The sequence below is a fragment of the Gigantopelta aegis genome, chromosome 4, assembly GCF_016097555.1.
Source record: "Gigantopelta aegis isolate Gae_Host chromosome 4, Gae_host_genome, whole genome shotgun sequence".
NCBI lineage: Eukaryota > Metazoa > Mollusca > Gastropoda > Neomphalida > Peltospiridae > Gigantopelta > Gigantopelta aegis.
In genome coordinates this window covers 65,971,665-65,991,838 of record NC_054702.1, presented here as the reverse complement: position 1 = coordinate 65,991,838, position 20,174 = coordinate 65,971,665, and the positions used below count along the sequence as shown (strand labels likewise).

At 39.1% G+C, this 20,174-nt stretch overlaps 1 protein-coding gene across 1 annotated transcript in view; it reads left to right on the top strand.

Moving 5' to 3' along the window:
* The first annotated feature begins 8,303 nt into the window (after positions 1 to 8,303).
* The window catches only part of LOC121370950, a 63,523-nt gene continuing 51,652 nt past the window's right edge, over positions 8,304 to 20,174 (top strand). The window contains exon 1 of the mRNA XM_041496502.1: positions 8,304 to 8,584. Coding sequence (XP_041352436.1) covers positions 8,500 to 8,584 — 85 coding nt within the window. The 5' untranslated portion in view covers positions 8,304 to 8,499. The remainder of the gene's footprint in view (positions 8,585 to 20,174) is intronic.

The window sequence follows — 20,174 nt, the reverse complement described above, 5'->3', positions numbered from 1 at the left end:
TAAAGGACACGAACAGACCACTAAAGGACACACAGACCACTAAAGGATACAAACACAGACCACTAAAGGACACAAACACAGACCATTAAAAGACACAAACACAGACCACTAAAGGAAAAACACAGACCACTAAAGGACAAACACACAGACCACTAAAGGACAAACACAGACCACTAAAGGACACGGACAGGATCTGTTATACTCGGAAACATGTTACAAGAGCAGCAAAACTCGGGGACTATTTCTTTAAATTAGCTTCGTTTAACTTTAATTATTTACCAAACCCATAGGCATACGGGCTCTCATTTTTGTAAGGGGGTGGGGGTGTGTGTGTGTGTGTGGAGGCAGGTCAGGTCAGAGTGTTTAACGTGCACATTCAGAACAAACTGTTGTAGCTCACGCCTGTCCTGGGCACAGGTGCCACTCCTCCGTCCAGGACAGGAAAGGGATGGCGTGGGTTGGAGGGGGGGGGGGGGGGGGGGGGGGACTACCTGCACTGACAGGTGCAAGAGAGCACCAGCAGCCCGTCTAGTTGTTTTAATTGCAACAGTTTACGTGGAAAGTGAATCCGGTGCTGCCGGTTTTGAAACTCACAGGCAGCAGTTGATCTTTATTTTGCACTTTCTCCAAATTGCCCCTGCGCGTGCTGTAACCTCACCGTGGTGCAGGGGTGTAACATTCTCTTTGAGAATGGCCAATACAGCACACATTGAAGTTTAGAGTAAAAGTCAGTATCTCTCTGTGATATTTGTTTCCATTACCATAGTTTGACACCCAATAGCCGATGTATTTTTCGTGCTGGGATGTCGTTAAACATTCATTCATTCATTCATTCATTCATTTCTCCAAATTGAGGATAGTTCATAGCATGGTCTCCGAAAGGCGTGTAACACTTTGGAACAGCAAATCTCGACAGGCCATTAATATTTTTTGTGCATAGATACGAAAGTTTAACATTTTCACAAACAAAAAATATGTAATATTAAAAAGGAGCGTTTAATATCGCTATTTTATAAGACCGGCAAAACTGTTCCAAATGACAAATATCTTGATCCAGCGACTGCTCAAAAGTTCCAACTGGATCATCGTGGCGAACAGTTAAAAAACCTTTTGGGCTTCAACGTTTATTGATTCATATCAAGTGCTACATTTTACAAACACCTGCTGTGTAATCAGTTCGAGAATGGTCCTATAAATTATATTACCGTATTCAAGTGGTCCGGCGTCGTGGTTAGGCCATCGGTCTACAGGCTGATAGGTACTGGGTTCGGATCCCAGTCGAGGCATGGGATTTTTAATCCAGATACCGACTCCAAATCCTGAGTGAGTGCTCCGCAAGGCACAATGGGTAGGTGTAAACCACTTGCACCGACCAGTGATCCATAACTGGTTCAACAAAGGTCATGGTTTGTGCTATCCTGCCCCGTGGGAAGTGCAAATAAAAGATCCCTTGCTGCTAATCGGAAAGAGTAGCCCATGTAGTGGCGACAGCGGGTTTCCTCTCAAAATCTGTTTGGTCCTTAACAATCTGTCTGACGCCATATAACCGTAAATAAAATGTGCTGAGTGCGTCGTTAAATAAAACATTTCTTTCTTTCAACGTTTATTGACTCATATCAAATGCTACATTTTACAAACACCTGCTGTGTAATCAGTTCGAGAATGGTCCTATAAATTATATTACCGTATTCAAGTAGACCGGCCTCAGTGGCGTCGTGGTTAGGCCATCGGTCTACAGGCTGGTAGGTACTGGGTTCGGATCCCAGTCGAGACGAGATTTTTAATCCAGATAATGACTCCAAACCCTGAGTTAGTGCTCCACAAGGCTCAATGGGTAGGTGTAAACCACTTGCACCGACCAGTGATCCATAACGCTATCCTGCCTGTGGCAAGCGCAAACAAACGATGCCTTGCTGCCTGTCGTAAAAGAGTAGCCTATGTGGCGACAGCGGGTTTCCTCTAAAAACAGTGTCAGAATGACAATATGTTTGACGTCCAATAGGCGATGATAAGATAAAAAATCAATGTGCTCTAGTGGCGTCGTTAAATAAAACAAACTTTACTTTACTTTACTCTATTCAAGGGCAGACCCAATGCAGGGGATCTGTGTTGCCAACAATTGTTGCAATTACCGTTGGTTAGCCATTAGGATTAGATTTAGGAAACCGATTGTTTTGTCGATGACAAACTAACTGATGCGTCGGATATTACAACACCCACGTGGGCAAATTGGAATAATCATCCACTCGCCCGACCTTATATTACCCTGCTTGGAACAAGCCACCCGGAAACTGGAAATCGATCTTTATTTATAAATGTTTAAGCGACTGTTGCTAACTGGACTCTTGTTAACCTGACTTCTCAGGGAATTTGTATGGATATCTAAACACATTGTACAGCGCCATTGTCAGTACTAGGAGCTGTGAGAAATACACAGCAGCCGAACCGTTTTTTACTCTACTACTTGCATCCCGGCATACACGTATGTACAGACAAAGCCCAGTGGTAAAGCGCTCGCTTGATGCGCGGTCGGTTTGAGATCGATCCCCGTCAGTGGGTCCATTGGGCTATTTCTCGCTCCAGCCGGTGCACCACGACTGGTACGTCAAAGGCCGTGGTATGTGCTATCCTGTCTGTGGAGTGGTGCATATAAAAGATCCCTTGCTGCTAATCGAAAAGAGTAGCCCACGAAGTGGCGACAGCGTGTTTCCTCCCGCAATCAGTGTGGTCCTTAACCATATGTCCGACGCCATATAACCGTAAAATAAAACGTGTTGAGTGCGTCGTTAAATAAACCATTTCCTACATGTATGTACGTGTTATAAAATAAGTATGGTCATAAACGTACGAGACAGGAGGTCAGCAAAACATCAAATTCGGGGGAAATGTGCTAACCTGAGACCTTTTTACCATGTATTTCCATCATTCTACCCTCAAAATTAGTTGTGAACCATGTAAAAATGCGTAGTGATTCGTTTGCAACCCTGTATAGTTATTTGGTAGTAATGCTAATATGAATAAATGTTATTATGCAGATTCGGGCATTTTCATTTAATTCGGGTAAAAACCAACCTGCCCCCCCCCCCCCCCCTCCCCTATAAAAATGATAGCCCGTACGCCTATGGGTATGGTAAATAAATAAAGTTAAACGAAGCTAATTTAAAGAAATAGTCCCGAGTTTTGCTGCTTTTGTAACATGTTTCCGAATAATATATTTTTTTATTGAATGAAATTACATATTAAATGCATTTTCTTGATTAGAATATCAGTGTCTTTGTATATTCAAATGTGTTTTTAATCGTCACAATGTCTGTAGGATCCCAAACTGGATTTACGTTAATTTCGTACGTACGAATAATATAATATAAATACGGAAGTGAAATGAAGTTTGATCTCCTACAGACATCATGACGCTTAAGATAAACACTGGGTACACGCACATACTTATATTCTAAACAAGCTGTGTTTAATATGTAATTTTAATAATTAAAAATGCTCTATAATTCGCAAATGTGTTGTAATGACAGCAAACTCAGGATATCCCTTAAAGTGTCTTCTGTTGAAGATAGCAAATAGCAAATTGATTCCCAAGAGACCTGTGTTTGTGCCACACAAAACGGTTTATCTCCAGGATTAAATTTGCAGACAATAGTGTCCTTATTTTATTCTTATGACAGCAGTAAATAAAGCACTCATATACTCAATACACAACACAACAAACCTTTTAATTAAGAAATGAAAATATAATTAAAAAACCTTGCAAATTATTAAAATAATGGTTAGTATGATTGTTAATAGGAATAAAATATAAACATTGCAGAAGTTTTTTTTTTTTTTTAAATTTATTTTCTATTTCTGGCATTTATCAGAAAACATTTTCTTATTTGTGTTCTATACCCAGTTAAATAATTAATATGGATTTGAATATTTACATCAAATTTCATACTTTTGACAATAAATAAAACCACCAAAATCCTGACATCTTTATATTATATTTATAATAGTTATAATTATGTATTTATAATACTTTAAACTGAGATTGGTTCACAGGCAATTTACCAACGGATACAATGCATTACAATTCTAACAAACCTGCATATTCTAGTACATGCTTAAACATAACGAAAAGAACATGTTCCTTACACCATACGGTTACACTTTCTCGTTCCAGCCAGTGCTCCACAAATGGTGTAACAAAGACCGTGGTATGTACTATCCTGTCTGTGGGATGGTGCATATAAAAGATCCCTTGCTGCTAATCGAAAAGAGTAGCCTATGGAATTGCGACAGCGGGTTTCCTCTCAATATCTGTGTGGTCCTTAACCATATGTCCGACGCCATATAACCGTAAATAAAATGTGACGAGTGCGTCGTTAAATAAAACATTTCCTTCCATACGGTTACACCGTCATAAAACTACAAATTAAGCAATAACATTGAATGTAGATACACCGGTCGTAGTTAAGCCATCGGACATAAGGCTGATAGGTACAGGGTTCGCAGCCCAGTACCGGCTCCCACCCAGAGCGAGTTTTAACGACTCGGTGAGTAGGTGTAAGGCCACTACACCCTCTTATTCTCTCACTAACCACTAACCCACTGTCCTGGATAGACAGCCCAAATCACTGAGGTGTGTGCCCAGGATAGCGTGCGTGAACCTTAATTGGATATAAGCACGAAAATAAGTTGGAATGAAATTAATGGAGATAAATATAGTACTCTGGTAAGGCCACTTTGTTCACCAATACACAAAAAAAGCCACCACCGGACTATTTCCAGATCAAAACACAAACGTCGGTGACTTCATCCATTTCAAGGAACCTTTAATAAATTATGTCGCGTACTTAGTCACTCTGGCTAAATTGCTTTTTTGCCCTCACATTTTCCTACATATTTTCCCAGTTGAACAACCTTTCTAATCAATCGGTCTGTTTATAGTTGTTTTCAAGGAAACAGAAATAATAAAGCAACGATTAACATCGATTTATTATTACGACCGATGTACGCTATTGTAATGGTATTGTCCGTTTGATTTACACCTGTTTTCTAGAATAATACGACTCCACAATGTGCCACTGAAGAGCATTGGAAACAGTAATCAGTGTTAATGAATAAAGGTCACCGACTGGCAATGGCGTGATGGTATCACCTGTTTTCGTGATATTACCCATCTAAGGTTCAAGCACGTCGTCCTCGACAATCAGAACAGATGTTAATGGGTTACTGTGGAAGGAGAAGCATAATAATATTTTTCAGGGAGGCATGACTTCGCCTACCCTAAAATCTTCGGTCACCAGTCTGGACATCCTGCACAACTTCCCTGCATACTAAGATCACATTATGTGCATGACAAAGGTGATCTTAGCGCTAAGATCGCTCCGTAAAACGGGGCCTAGCTAGTCGGAACCTAGCAAACAAATTCGTTGACTTAACTACGTATACTTTGTGTGATCGAGGGGGCGGGACGTGGCCCAGTGGTACAGCGCTCGCTCGATGCACGGTCGGTATGGGATCGATCCCCGTTGGTGGGCCCATTGGGCTATTTCTCGTTCCAGCCAGTGCAGTACGACTGGTATATCAAAGGCTGTGGTATGTACTACCCTGTCTGTGGGATGGCGCATATAAAAGATCCCTTGCTGCTAAATCGAAAAGAGTAGCCCATGAAGTGCCGACAGCGGGTTTCCTCTCTCAATATATATATAACCGTAAATACAATGTGTTGAGTGCCTCGTTAAATAAAACATTTCTTTCTTTGTGATCGAGAGTCGTCTGTGTGAGCTGTCTGTCCAGGAAATAATATGTTAATGAGTTCGTGTAGTGAGAAAGCTCAAGGTCGCGCACTCTCAATACGAATCCAGAATCTACGAACCGATAATCTCCGAGTAACCAGTGTGCTGGGGTGTCATTAAACATACATTCCTTGCCGATATCTAACCGATAAGGTAGTTCATACAGTGTTTCTCTATTGATCTGGCAACCGACCGTTACAGAAAATGTCATTACTTTCAAAACTAACCACTTCTACGGTTCAGTTACCAAAGATAATTTAACTGAATTATTCACGTCTGGTGTACGAACTTTGCATATAAAATATTATGATGTGCAACCAACTTTAGTTTATGATTTGAATGCGTATTTGTAACGGTACCATTGTAATCGTATGACGTCTTGAGGTATGACGTCTAGAGGTATAATTCTAGAAAAAGACTGCCTGTGGATGATTTGGGTGATTGGAGAGTAATCGACGTGGGATGCACCAAAATAACCTATGCAATGAGCCGATGTAATCAACAAAAGAAGACCTGTGATACCATCATTTTCATTATAGCAAATGAGTGCATTCAAAATATTGCATCTTAACTATCCACAGCTGGTGTAGCATTAACACTCACTGAACATGACACATTCGAATACAAGTAATATATATATATATATATATATATATATATATATAAACTATTTCAATTACATGTATTAATAATAACTTCCTTCATGGGGGACATTTTTGTTCTCCTTCGCCGGTCACCAGGGGGTGCTGTTGACTATTTGTAATGCGTCATGGTATCTATGTGCCAAGTTTCATGATTTATATTTAGTGTGCATGTTACATATGGTTGCTTCAGGGCAGGACGATACAAATCCCCCCACCAAAGTATTGCTCATTCTGTACCTGCATTCACCACATCTATTAAAAATTACATTTACACCTGATGTTGCAGTAACACAGTGAGAACTATGCATTTGAATGCAGATAAGGGTACATTATTAAGAATTCAATATATGAAAAAGACATTTGTAGATCCTCCTTAGCCATCACGGCGCGCTGCTGACTTAGATCCATATCTGATAATTTATGTAATGGGTCAAGGTATATATGTCTCAAGTTCTATGCTTTTAACCACAATTGCACAACTATTGTTGTTAGCCGCCCAACTATGAAGGCTGTCTAATTTTGGCAATGAAATATTTGACATACATGATGAATAAGAAATTTGAATAGCATGGTTTTAACAAGATGATAATGACAATGATGGAAGGAAAGAGTAGGAATGCAGAAAAAAGAAAGAAATGATTTATTTAACGACGCACTCAACACATTTTATTTACGGTTATATGGCGTCAAACATATGGTTAAGGACCACACAGACAATGAGAGAAGAAACCCGCTGTCGCCACTTCATGGGCTACTCTTTTCTATTAGAAGCAAGGGATCTTTTATATGCACCATCCCACGGACAGATATGTACTTACCACGGACCAATGGCCCCTCCTCCAAAAGAAACACAACAACAAACTAATATTCCCCACAAAAATATCCCCCAACAACCCCGAACCTACCCCCGAATGTTTGACTTCGTCCTTCGTTTCACTGTGAATCTAATTTAAAACAACAGCTGAATTCATTCATTCAAAATTCACAAAGTCAGGCTAACATTAACCTACATACAAGGATCACTGTTAAAAAAAAGTTTGTTTTATTTAACGACACCACTAGAGCACATTGATTTATTCATCATCTGCTATAGGATGTCAACAATTTGGTAATTTTGACATTTAGTCTTAGAGAAGAAAGCCGCTACATTTTTCCATTAGTAGCAAGGGTTATTTTATATACACCATCTCACAGACAGGATAGCACATGGTCTTTGATATACCAGTCGTGGTGCACTGGCAAGAACGAGAAATAGCCTAGTGGGCCCACCGACGGGTATCGACCCTAGACCGACCGCGCATCAGGCGAGCTCTTTACCACCGGCCTACGTCCCGCCCACAGATTTCATTAATCATGTATATGTTTTATAGATGTACGTGAAAACAACCAGCACCGATCAGTCAGGGTTCGAATGCTGTGGCGGGCAGAAACAAAGACGGCATATGTGATGTCTTTTATTTCACAAAGAAACCCATGCCATTAGCGGCATGCCCCCTTGAAAGCCGGCGCCATCCATTCACGACAGCCACGGCTAACACGCTAGAAACATACAATAAAGTCTTTATTAATAGCCGCGACTCTGTTCTTGAAACATGAGCAATTTTGATGCTTTGTTAATTGTGCAATACCCTCCAGCGTCCAGATCGCAGTGCCCTTGCAGAAATGTCAATCCCATAATCAATAAAATAAATATAAAAAAATAAATCTAGCACCAGTCGCAATCACTTGTGAAGATCGACGCCATTTACATGCGAATCCAGACGGGACAATCCTGCAGTTATTGACTCGGAATGAGAGAGGAAGACAGTTCGAGAGTGTCCCAGTAGCAGTCGATTCCAAGTATATTCGTTTGACTTGGAAACGGCGCATGCGTTCTAACTACATGCGTTCGGCATCATTTGGCGCGCAACTCTTTATATACATGTATGTAAACGAATAAAAGATGAACAGTTACGATAGAACTTCTTTAAAAGCGGAAAACAGATTTATCTTAAAAGTTTGATTTAAAAAAAAGTATATAAATATATATATAATAACATATATCTATTTACATTCTGAAGTCTAAAATGGCGAGGTTATCAAAAATGAACGTCTGGAGTTTCGTATACCAAGTTGTGCTGATGTTGTTAAATACCCTTCTTCAAAATGCAGGTAAGTTTGTGGCTTTTACTTTTCATTGTACACGATAACTACTATCATTAATAACAAGATTGGTCATCATAAATATATATAACCAACAGAAAAAACATGACACCATTCATCTCATTTTAAATGTGTTAAAACATGTTTTAAAGTGGTGTCGCATCAAATGTAATGGGAAACATTTGTTTTTAAAGTATATATGTTAAATAATATTAAATTCGTTATTATTCACAATACAAGGAATGCATGTGACCATGGGCGTACGAGACAGGGGCAAGGGGAAGGGGGCAGGGGGCAGGGGCTGGAGCAAATCCTCAAATTTGGGCAAACATTATACGGATATTTGAGCAAAATGAGATGGCCTGAAACCTTTTCTCCACGTAATTCGATCATTGTACCAATAGTATTAGTTGAAATCCATGCAAAATGTGTAGTGATCCGTTTGGCAGTAACGCTAATATGACTAAATATTGTTATCTAGATTCGGGCATTTTCGTTTGATTCGGGCAAAAATCAGCCTCCCACTTCCAAAAATGGGAGCCTGTACGCCTATGAATGTAAATCATACATGGAGAAACGCAATACTATGAATGAAACATTAGATCTACAGTTTGAAAAAACTAAACAAAAAACAAAGCCATCAATAAACATAAAACACACACACACATGCAAACAAAAACCAACTGACTAACCATCCAACCAACCAACAAACCAACAAAATCAAACAGACATACATACAGACAGACAAACCTCATTAATCAACCCACACTCCCGCTTCCTCCCTAAACCCCCCAGCAACAAACAACAATTAATAAGGCGATGCAGATTTCCTCTTTCAGACACTTTTCTAGCTGAGCTTACTCTATTCAGTTGAGAGGTGTAGATCAACTAAATGGTAGCATGGCATGTACTATCCTGTTTGACAAAATGCAAATAAAATACCACTTATCGGTTACTAATCGGCCAGCAGTCTGTATAGGGCTGCCAATTTCTTTTGTCTCTTTCTAAACGAAGTTTCACAATTACCATGTTTCATAATTACCATATGATACACACCCAGCAGCAACTAATCATTCAATGTGTCGGGGGGTGTTTTTAGTACAGGAGCATTAGGTCAAAATTATATGGGCAGCTGGAAAAAAAAAGAGAAGTGAAGGTTTATTGATGCTTATGTTTGAGATGATTTTCCATATCAGATATTTTCGTATCACACAGATAACCCGCATAAAGAGTAGTGTTGGATCGACTTCAACATCTTGGCCACGAACAGTGGCAGTACTGGTGGTTGCCCCAATGGATATGACGCGGTCGTTTCGTTTGAGTTTGACATCAGAGTAGTTTTGTCCTGTTAAACGTGCAGCTGCTTCTATATCTAACTCTGCTGCACAATCTGCATTGGAACACTTAGGGGCCACAATCCCTGTTGAAATGCTGACCAAGCCATCATGATAATCACCACCATAGGCGGATGGTGGGTGGGAAGTGAAGTAAGTGCAAAAGGTGACAATATGTCTGCCATCACGTGTTGTTGTGGTTGCCCTCAGATCTGAGTGTTGGTCACTTTTCTGAGAATGCACACCACAAAATGACTCTAATGAATCACATACAGGAACGGTTTGTGGTAGGGCATGGACAACTTTGGCTTGTGTACTCGTTGTAATACCACGACCATGTGCTAGACCTCCACACACTTTAAGCATTCGCATCAACACTTGTCGATTGTCTGGTCAGTAAATCCACCAGACCAGAACCTGTGGCTCCTTCTGATGCTGTGTACTTCTCATATTGGTCCTTGGCCTTTATTTTGGGCAGCTCTTTCATCTGGTCCAGGTATAGCCTTATTGATTTGGCATATGCAGTATGTCCTCCAGAATGAAGAACCGGGATCATCTTTGCAACACAGAACAAATGTAGTGCCCAATCACCAGTGCGCTCAGCACGGAGGAATAACAACAGGATACGCACCATCTTCATGTACTCAATCCATAGCTTCCCAGTTCTACTGGTTGTAGAGAGATCCTTCCCAAGATCAACCAATATTTGTATGACTCGCATGAGATCATGCTCACGGAGTAGTCTCTTGGTTGCATCCATCTTTGAGCAGCATCTCGTGTAGGGTGTTCAGTCTATTCAAGTCCACACCATCTAAACAGTTTGGCGTACGAAGCATCTCCGAAACAACAGCTGCAGCAGAAAGCATGTGTGCTGTAAGAGCACGAGCATATGCATGACCCGTGAGCATGTGTTTGACAGAATTTGGTGCATAGACCGTTTCCCACTGCTCCTGCAAACCACTACAACTCATGAGGTTACCGATTGCCCCATGTAAGACATGATCATATGGAATCCACCTAGTCTGACAAAAATGTTCGTAATATCAGTGGATGTCTGGATAATCTCTGCAGCTTTAATGTACAAGGGCTGATCAAATGTGACAGATGACATACCCAAATGATATTTCTCGGTTAGGGACTGTGCATAGGATAGAGCTGAATAGATAGTGTCTGGCTGGGTGGGATTATGATTCAGAAATGGGAGAATCTCGATTCTGCTGATATCAAACTGTCCTTGCCTGACTACTGTCTGGTTAAATCCACTCCATGATGGACATCGTTTTGGATCGGATACAAAATAGCTGGCCAGCCACATCGTGTCAAGTGATGTAGCAAATCATCAAGTGATAATCTATGCACTGTTAAAGTAGAAATTTCCCCCAAAACACGATTTTTACTACTATTGGCGGCCATCTTTGTTTTCTTGCTTCCCGCGGTTAACTTAGGGTTAATCTTTGGAATGTTTGCGGATTATGGATCAGGAGGCATCACTTTACCATCTCTGAGAAATTCAGCTTTCTCTATTTTTTTTCCCAGGTGTTTCCATAATGCTCCTGTACTATTTAACAAATCCTTAGCTACAGCCCCTTGCCTTTTCGAATTGAAAAAAGGAGACAGTTGATAACGAAACATTATTTATCAGACTCATTGTGACAAATCCACACCCCTTCCTCACATGTTATGAAATAACATTCGAAAGTCTGGAACATTAGTGAATACGTGTTGTCATTTAACAGATCCTTAGCTACAACCCCTTGCCTTTTTTAATTGAAAAAAGGAAGATAATTGATAGAGACGTTTATCCATCAGACTCATTGTACCAAATGTCCACCCCTCCCTCACACGCTATGAAATAACATACGTAAATCTGCGACATTGGTGAATACGTGTCGTCATTTAACAGATCCTTAGCTACATTTTTCATTTCAACCTTATTTTCGTGCTTATATCCATTTAAAGGTTCAAGCACGCTGTCCTGGGCACACACCTCAGCTATCTAGGCTGTCTGTCCAGGACAGTGGGTTAGTTGTTAGTCGTTAGTAGTTAGTGAGAGAGAAGAGGATGCGAACCCTGTACCTACCAACCTTATGTCCGATGGCTTAACCACGACGCCACAGAGGCTGGTCCTTAGCTACAACCTCTTGCCTTTTCAAATTGAAAAAAGGGACATAATTGATATAGAAGTTTATCCATCAGACTAACTGTGACAAATCCCCCACCTTATATGACACACGCAATAAAATAACATCTGCAAGTCTGCGGCACTGGTAAATACGTGTTGTGTTTGTTATATTACGTATGCCTACGCGCGCTGATATAATACCACTGACAGCGGATCATTGACGTCCAGAAACTCCTACGCTGTACACAAACTATTAAAAGACAAGATTTCTGTATCACGACAAATACAATGACAATCAATCACTATAAGCACTCTATAAGAAGGTGTCCTAAAATATAATTTTCAATCGCGGTGTACTACGATTTTCATGTAGCAGGCAGCGTGGGTTCACAGACGTAATGGTCTTTCACAAAAATAAATAAACATTCAACATCTATAAGCCATTTATTTATAACCCGTTATTGAAACATCTAAAATACCATTCCAGGTGATGAAGACATTAAACATTTATATCCTATTTCCACATCTAAAGAACCTATGTATAACATATCTTTTAAAACGCATTCGTAAATCACTATATTTAGACAAATTAGTGTGTGGTGACGTAATTATGTATTTATTTAAAGTTATCACAGATCTTGTAGTTATGGTACATTTTTGTATGAATATCCCTTGGCGTGTGTCTAGGTAGCCATTACTTGCCATTCCAGTGGATGATCCACAACTGGCATATCAAAGACCCTGCTATCTGCTGTCTTATCTGTATGAAAATGTACGTAAATTATATCTTGTAGCTAATCGGTACAAATAGCTAAAGTAGTGACGAGTTTTGTCTACAATACTCTAGACTAAAGCCTGGTTTCCATAAAACAGACACAAACTGACGAAAACTGACTCAGACCACCAGAGGCGGGATCTAGCTCAGTCGGTAGAGTGCACGCTTATAGTGCTTCCATTGTAGGATCGAACCACCTCAGTGGATCCATTCTCTGATTGGGTTTTTTCCGTCCCAAACAGTGCCCCACGACTGGTATATCAAAGGCCGCGGTATCTGCTGTCCTGTCTGTAAACGATCCCTTATTATTAATGGCAAAATGTAGCGGGTTTCCTTAAAGACAATGTGTCAAACATTTAGTAATTTTTGCCGATAACCGATTATTAATAAATCAGTGAGCTATAGTTACTACTAAGTAACAGAGCTAACTCTGCCACTCGCCAAATTCGCCAACTGCGAATTCTAAGAACGATTGGCGAATTTTATTTTAATTTGGTGGGAAAGGTTTTGTGTAATAATTGATATATTTTTGCCAAAACAGCTGGCTAATCGTTTGAACAACTGGTTCCAAAATATCAATATACGAGTTCTTGTATATATGGGCTTATGGCCTTACATACAATAAAATAATTGAATTGAAGTTTCAAATTATTTGGCAAAATGTTCTGATACCCAGAGCTAATCCTGCGTAGTGTTGTTGTTAAACAAAACAAACTTGACTCAGACCAAAAGACATAGACGCGTCAGACAGATGAGTCGTATATTAGACGCATATCGTCTGTGAGTGTGTTTCCATAAATATTTCTTTGACCTGCGTCAATTTGATTCGATTGGCTACATGATCACACAGAGGTAGTCCTGCGTACTGTTGTTGTTAAACCAAACAAACTTGACTCAGACCAAAAGACATAGACGCGTCAGACAGATGAGTCGTATATTAGACGCATATCGTCTGTGAGTGTGTTTCCATAAATATTTCTTTGATCTGCGTCAATTTGATTCGGTTGGCTACATGATCACACAGAGGTAGTCCTGCGTACTGTTGTTGTTATACAAAACAAACTTGACTCAGACCAAAAGACATAGACGCGTCAGACAGATGAGTCGTATATTAGACGCATATCGTCTGTGAGTGTGTTTCCATAAATAATTCTTTGACTTGCGTCAATTTGATTCGGTTTGGCTACATATTTTATGGAAACCAGCATTAAGTGTAGAAATTAACATTATGTTATAGGGAAATGCGTCTTTGGGTATGCTTCAGGATATGGTCTTTATTATATGTTTTCGATCGTTGAATTATTTGTAGATGAATCATGAATGTAATTAAAGATTTCACACAAGGATTGTGTTCGCGTGAAATATTTATGAAAGGGCTCATCTCTGCGGTGTATCGGTTTCGTGTACAAACGGTTTACTGTAAGATATCGAATCGAAATGGTTAAACGATCTCGCAAACAAGACAATCACTGAATTAAAGACAAAGAAAATAAATATTTTCAATTCTCATCACTGCGTGAGTGCATTTCTAATACCCGTGCCGCCATTAAAAAAATGTCTTTGTGAAAATAAATTAAAATACACGTGTACATAAAGTATACATAGAGAACTTAAAAAAACCCAAGACAACTAGCCAACCTCCTTGGTGGGATGATGAACTTACCCCCCCCCCCCCCCCCCCCCGACAACTAGCCAACCTCCTTGGTGGGATGATGAACTTAAAAAAACCCCAAGACAACTAGCCAACCTCCTTGGTGGGATGATGAACTTGAAACACAAAAATATGACAAATATTTAGCTCTTAGGGCACACAGAGACAGGGGATGCAACTTAAATATGTATAGAGAATGTCGTAACTGATTTAAACACATTGTTGTTAAAAAGAAAAATGCTTATTTAAAAAACAAAAATGAAAAACTACTGTCTTCTAGGAATTGTCCTAAAACCTTTTGGAAAGTTATAAAACAAGACTCAAAAAATCAAACTGTACAAAATAACATAACTTGTCAGCAATGGGTAGATCAGTTTAGATTTCTCTTGTATTTTGAATCTGGTAATGACACTTATCGTAGAAACCCTAGGGGAAAGATTGTATTTTGCAACAAATATTTTAAACAGCCCTATTACAGAAAGTGAAATACAAACCCATATCAGTGGTTTACGTAATAATAAAGCTCCAGGACCTGATGGTATATCGAACGAATTCCTAAAAAATACTAAATCATATTTGACACCACCATTTTTAAAGATTTTATTTAATAACATATTTGACTGTGGTATATATCCCAATAGTTGGGGGAGAAGTATTATATGCCCCATTGTAAAATCTGGATCAAGAAATGAGCCAAACAACTACAGAGTAAGATTTTTGCATCGATTTTAAATGATCGCATGCGAGGCTGGTATGATGAAAATGTTATAATTGAAGAAAACCAAGCAGGCTTTCGTGCTATTTACTCAACTATTGGCCATGTATTTACTTACCATGCAGCTATTGAGAAGTCTAGTTATAAACGTAAGGGAAGAGTTTATTGCTTATTTGTAGATTTTTCAAAAGCATTTGACACAATGCGGCATCATATTTTATTAAATACTAGTAGTCTAATTGAGGTTGGCATCTCAGGAAAATTATTGCATCAATTTATAGTAAACTGAACGCTTGTGTAAAGACAGTAAAGGCTTTATGAATATTTCAAGTGTAAAGTCGGTATGCTTCAGGGTTGTACTCTTAGTTCTCAATGTTTTATAATTTTTATGAATAAATTAAGTAAAGTTTTCAAAAAGACTGGTAATCACGGAGTATTCGTTTCAGCTAATATGGAGAATATGCATACTTTGATATTTGCAGACGATGTTGCCACACTTGCTGATACATACTCTGAGTTACAAACCCATATTAAAGTTTTTGAACAGTTTTGCATAGCTACTGGAAAGAAAATTGTGTTGTATTTAGAATTGGTAGTCCTCTTCGATCATATGAAAAGTGGTTTTACATGGAATCTCAAATTAAAGCAGTTTCTTTTTAAATTATTTGATACCATGATAACCCCAATTTTATGTTATGGATCATAAATCTGGGGTACTAGCAAATGCAAAATTATTGAAGTTGTGCACATTAAATTTTGTAAATACCTGCTTAAGGTTGGGAAATCAGCAAAAAGTTATATTGTGTTGGGCGAGTTTAGTAGGGTCCATCTTCAACTTATTTATATGACAAGAGTTATCAAATAGTGGAGTAAACTTATTCAACTACCACTTTTCGGATTACCGTGTCAAAGTTATTTGATGTTAAAATCTTTAGATGATGTTGGGTACATTAATTGGGCTACAAAAGTGAAACAAATTTTATTTAGTTATAGTTTTGGTTTTGTATGCCTGTCAGGAAGTAGGTAATATTTATTTGTTTATCTCATTGTTTAAACATAGACTATATGGCAATTTACAGCAACAGTGGTCAGCTGATATAAATATATCTGCCTCATGTTATTATTACAAGCAGTATAAATCTCTTTTGAATATCGAACGGTACTTGCAAGTTAACTTTGCCATACATTTGAAAAGGGCCTTGTCGAAGTTTATATGCAATAACTTTGGATTAGTTGTAGACACTGGCAAATTTAACAATATAACCTATGACCAAAAATGGTACCCTTTTTGTACAAATAATGATGAGGTTTCTTTTTATTGAAGACCAACTACATGTAAAAAGTACACGGACTTAAGAAAAAGGTTTCTTTTTTATTTTATGAATAAATATTTACATGTACCACCTTTGATTAGTTTTGTGAAGCTGATGTCATCTACAAATGAACTATTGCTGTAAAATTTGTCATTGTTTTTATATCAGGTATCTGTAATAAGAAAGCTAAGTGATGATGTTTTGTAACTTAACCACTCGCACGCGACAAAATATATATGATGTTTTTGGTGTATTTTGGGTCTGTGGCCTTAATATAGAATACACTTGTTTTTGTTCTTGTTGTACATAAACCAATTTGATTCATCATGCAGTCTGAGTTACATAACATGAAACTGAAATGGTTGCCTGGTGATACACTTAGCAGCATAGGCGTACGGGCTCCCATTTTTGTAGGGGGGCAGGCTGGTTTTTGCCCGAATTAAACGAAAATGCCCGAATCAGGGACCTAATTCACAAAGGTCTCTTAGGCTCTGCTAGACAACAAAGCATCCTCTTTGTAAGTCTTTTAGCATTGTACTGCAAGATCGCAAAGTTGCGAGAGTTTAGTGAATTAGTCCCCTGGATAACAACATTTATTCATATTAGCATTACTGCCAAACAGCTATATAGGGTTAAACAAAACGAACCACTAAACATTTTTCCATAGCTTACAACTAATTTTGCTGGTAGAATGATGAAAATACATGACAAAAAGGCCTTAAGTTAGCACATTTTGCACGAATATTTCTAACGTTTTTACCCGAATTTGAGGATTTGCTCCAGCATTAGGGGTGCAATAACAACCCCTCCCCCCTCCTGCCCCCACGTCTCGTATGATTATGATTGGCTGTCAAAATGTAAGAGAACTGCTTGCTGGATAATAAAAACAAAGACGAAGATAAAGAAGCAAGTTGCACCATCACACTGCAAAAAACAACAACAACCCACCCATAAAAAAAGATTCAGAAGTATCCTTATTTGTGCAACTGAAAACATCTCTCTATTACAGTGCCCTGATTCACGTTTTACTACCCCCACTCAGAATTATCGAAGACTGGATACTACCTGCATTTGAGAGAGAGAGAGAGAGAGAGAGAGAGAGAGAGAGAGAGAGAGAGAGAGAGAGAGAGAGAGAGAGAGAGAGAGAGAGAGAGAGAGAGAGAGAGCTGGTCATAACAGTTAGCGAAGCTTTATCCATCAGTTTGAAAACCTAGTTGCACCATCGCATTAAAAAACCCGCATCTATGACAATAATCTATTTTTGTTTTGGCCTTAACACTTTGCTTTGTTATGACTTAAAGGGTTTCTATCGCTATAACCTATTAAATAATAATACCGCCTTGGTGAAGCTGATCAATATTCCGAGATCAATTACATCAAAGCCACGCTTTGAAATTATTACATGGAATTAATTACACAAAGAGCACTTAAAGGCACAATGTCACATTTCTATAGCATTTATCATATTTTATTAATGTCAACGACAATCATATTATTATCCCGCCTAAACGTCCGAGTTTCCGAACGTTTAGTATCGTTGTGAACAATGCTTACGGGTTGTTAGCGGCATTTCAAAAATAAATGTCGCCATTTTGAAATATTGTTGTAAAGTATTTGCCCACGTGATCACACACGAACACATTCACGCACGTACGTACACATATACATATCTCTACCAACAGAAAGTAAAATTTCAATGTTCACTGGTAAAATGCTTCAAGAACTTTGAATAACAACGCATAAGAACAATAAAAAATACTTCGGCATTAATGTAATATTTCTTCAACAATAATATCAATGATTAAAACGTATGTGATGAATTTAGTAATTTTACACCATACACCGAATTCTAGTGTCTACTGACAGCAATCTAATTAAAATTAGCTCCACTGGTTAATAACTGGCAGACCAGTAGAGCTAATTTTAATCAGATTGTACTGACAGAATTCCAGCTTCTACCAGATTGCACTTTCTTCAAGGACATTGAATATTGTGTAGTCTTGACATGAGGGTTTATCTTCTTCCTGAATGACAATATCGAATATTTTATCAAGTTTAGATAGCATGACCCTATAGTCATTTAAAGATCAATAAGAAGAAAGGTAATCCATTTGTGACGGCTCATCGAGAAAACTCGAAGACTTTTGGTTCATTTAATTGAACAGTCCCGCGACAAAGGAAGTTATTTCTGCTAATAATATTTGTGTCCATTTGAGTCCTTTGCAGGCATTGTCGACATCGGGTGACCCCGGTAACCAATGATTTTTCTTGGCCGCCACGTCCGGTCAGCCGTGTTTTACAGCGTGGTGGCCGTTGTCTCAGGCAACTTCAACATCGACCAAGACTCAGTGGATGAGATTATAGCGTTTCACGGGAATCAACATGCATTGTTTAAACATTTATTGTTATTTACTCCAGTGAGATCAATTATCTAATCGATAACATGTTACAGGCAATTAAAAACATCCACATTTCTTCGTGCTGCACTCCCGACCCGGATCGTGTCTCTGGTCACACCAGAGGCAGGGCCCAGGGCGTGCGTGCTTGAACACTGAGTGGATATGGCCGTGTAAAATATGTTTGACCAAACCGTGCTGCACTATATAATTAACTAAATAAAGCCATAGTACCTTTTTGTCCAAACCACCTTTCTGTTCTGGAGAGGCAGTACAAGCTGCTGAACTGTGTGTCTCCAGGACAGCGTGCTCGAACCTCAGTGGGATATAGCCACATCAAATACTTATAAGTAAGTAAGTAAGTGAATAAATAAGTAAGTAAATAAGTAAGTAAGTAAGTCAATAAGTGCTGTATCAAGAACGAAACATACTGTTCTCGGTGACATAGTGGCTAAGGTACTTTGTTCACACCAGTCTAGGACAGAGCTCTCTGGCGAAGTCAGAGATTGTACCCACGACAGTCATGTTTTCTGATGGAAACAAGCCAACAATTTCCCACATCAAACACATACGTATGGTCTTAACCCAAAACCGACTCCGGGAAACGGAAACTCTATTAACGTGCCCATATCCACTGTAGGTACATGCAGTACCGGATTTAAACCTGTAACTTCCCCAAAACCGACTCCTACCAAGCTCATGCACACTGCGCTTTTAACGTCTATTGAGGAGATGTACAGCCACTCCACTTACATTTTATTTCAACTTATGTTCGTGCTTGTATCCAATTAAAGTTCAAGCACGCTGTCCTGGGCACACACAGCAGATATCTGGGCTGTCTGTCCAGGACAGTGGGTTAGTTGTTAGTTGGTTAGTGGGTAGTGAGAGAGAAGAGGATGTAGTGGCCTTACACCTACCCATTGAGCCCTTAAAAACTCGCTCTGGGTTGAAGCCGATACCGGGCTGCGAACCCTGTACCTACCAGCCTGTATTCCGATGGCTTAATCACTGCGCCACAGAGGCCGGTCTAACTCCACTTACGTCTCTCTCACGAACTGTAACAACTACTCGCAAACACCTACTCTGAACAGGTTAGATAGTGGAGGAATGTGTCCACGGGTACACAGAATTCAATTATTATCATCAGAATTTAAACAGTTTCTACACGACGACCCAAAGCCTTAGATGTTGACCTTTGATTAAAACAGGACATATTTCTCGTTTCAGTCAGAAGACCCGTTTCTACTAATGGAAAAATATAGCGGGATTTCTCTCTAAGACTATATGTCAGAA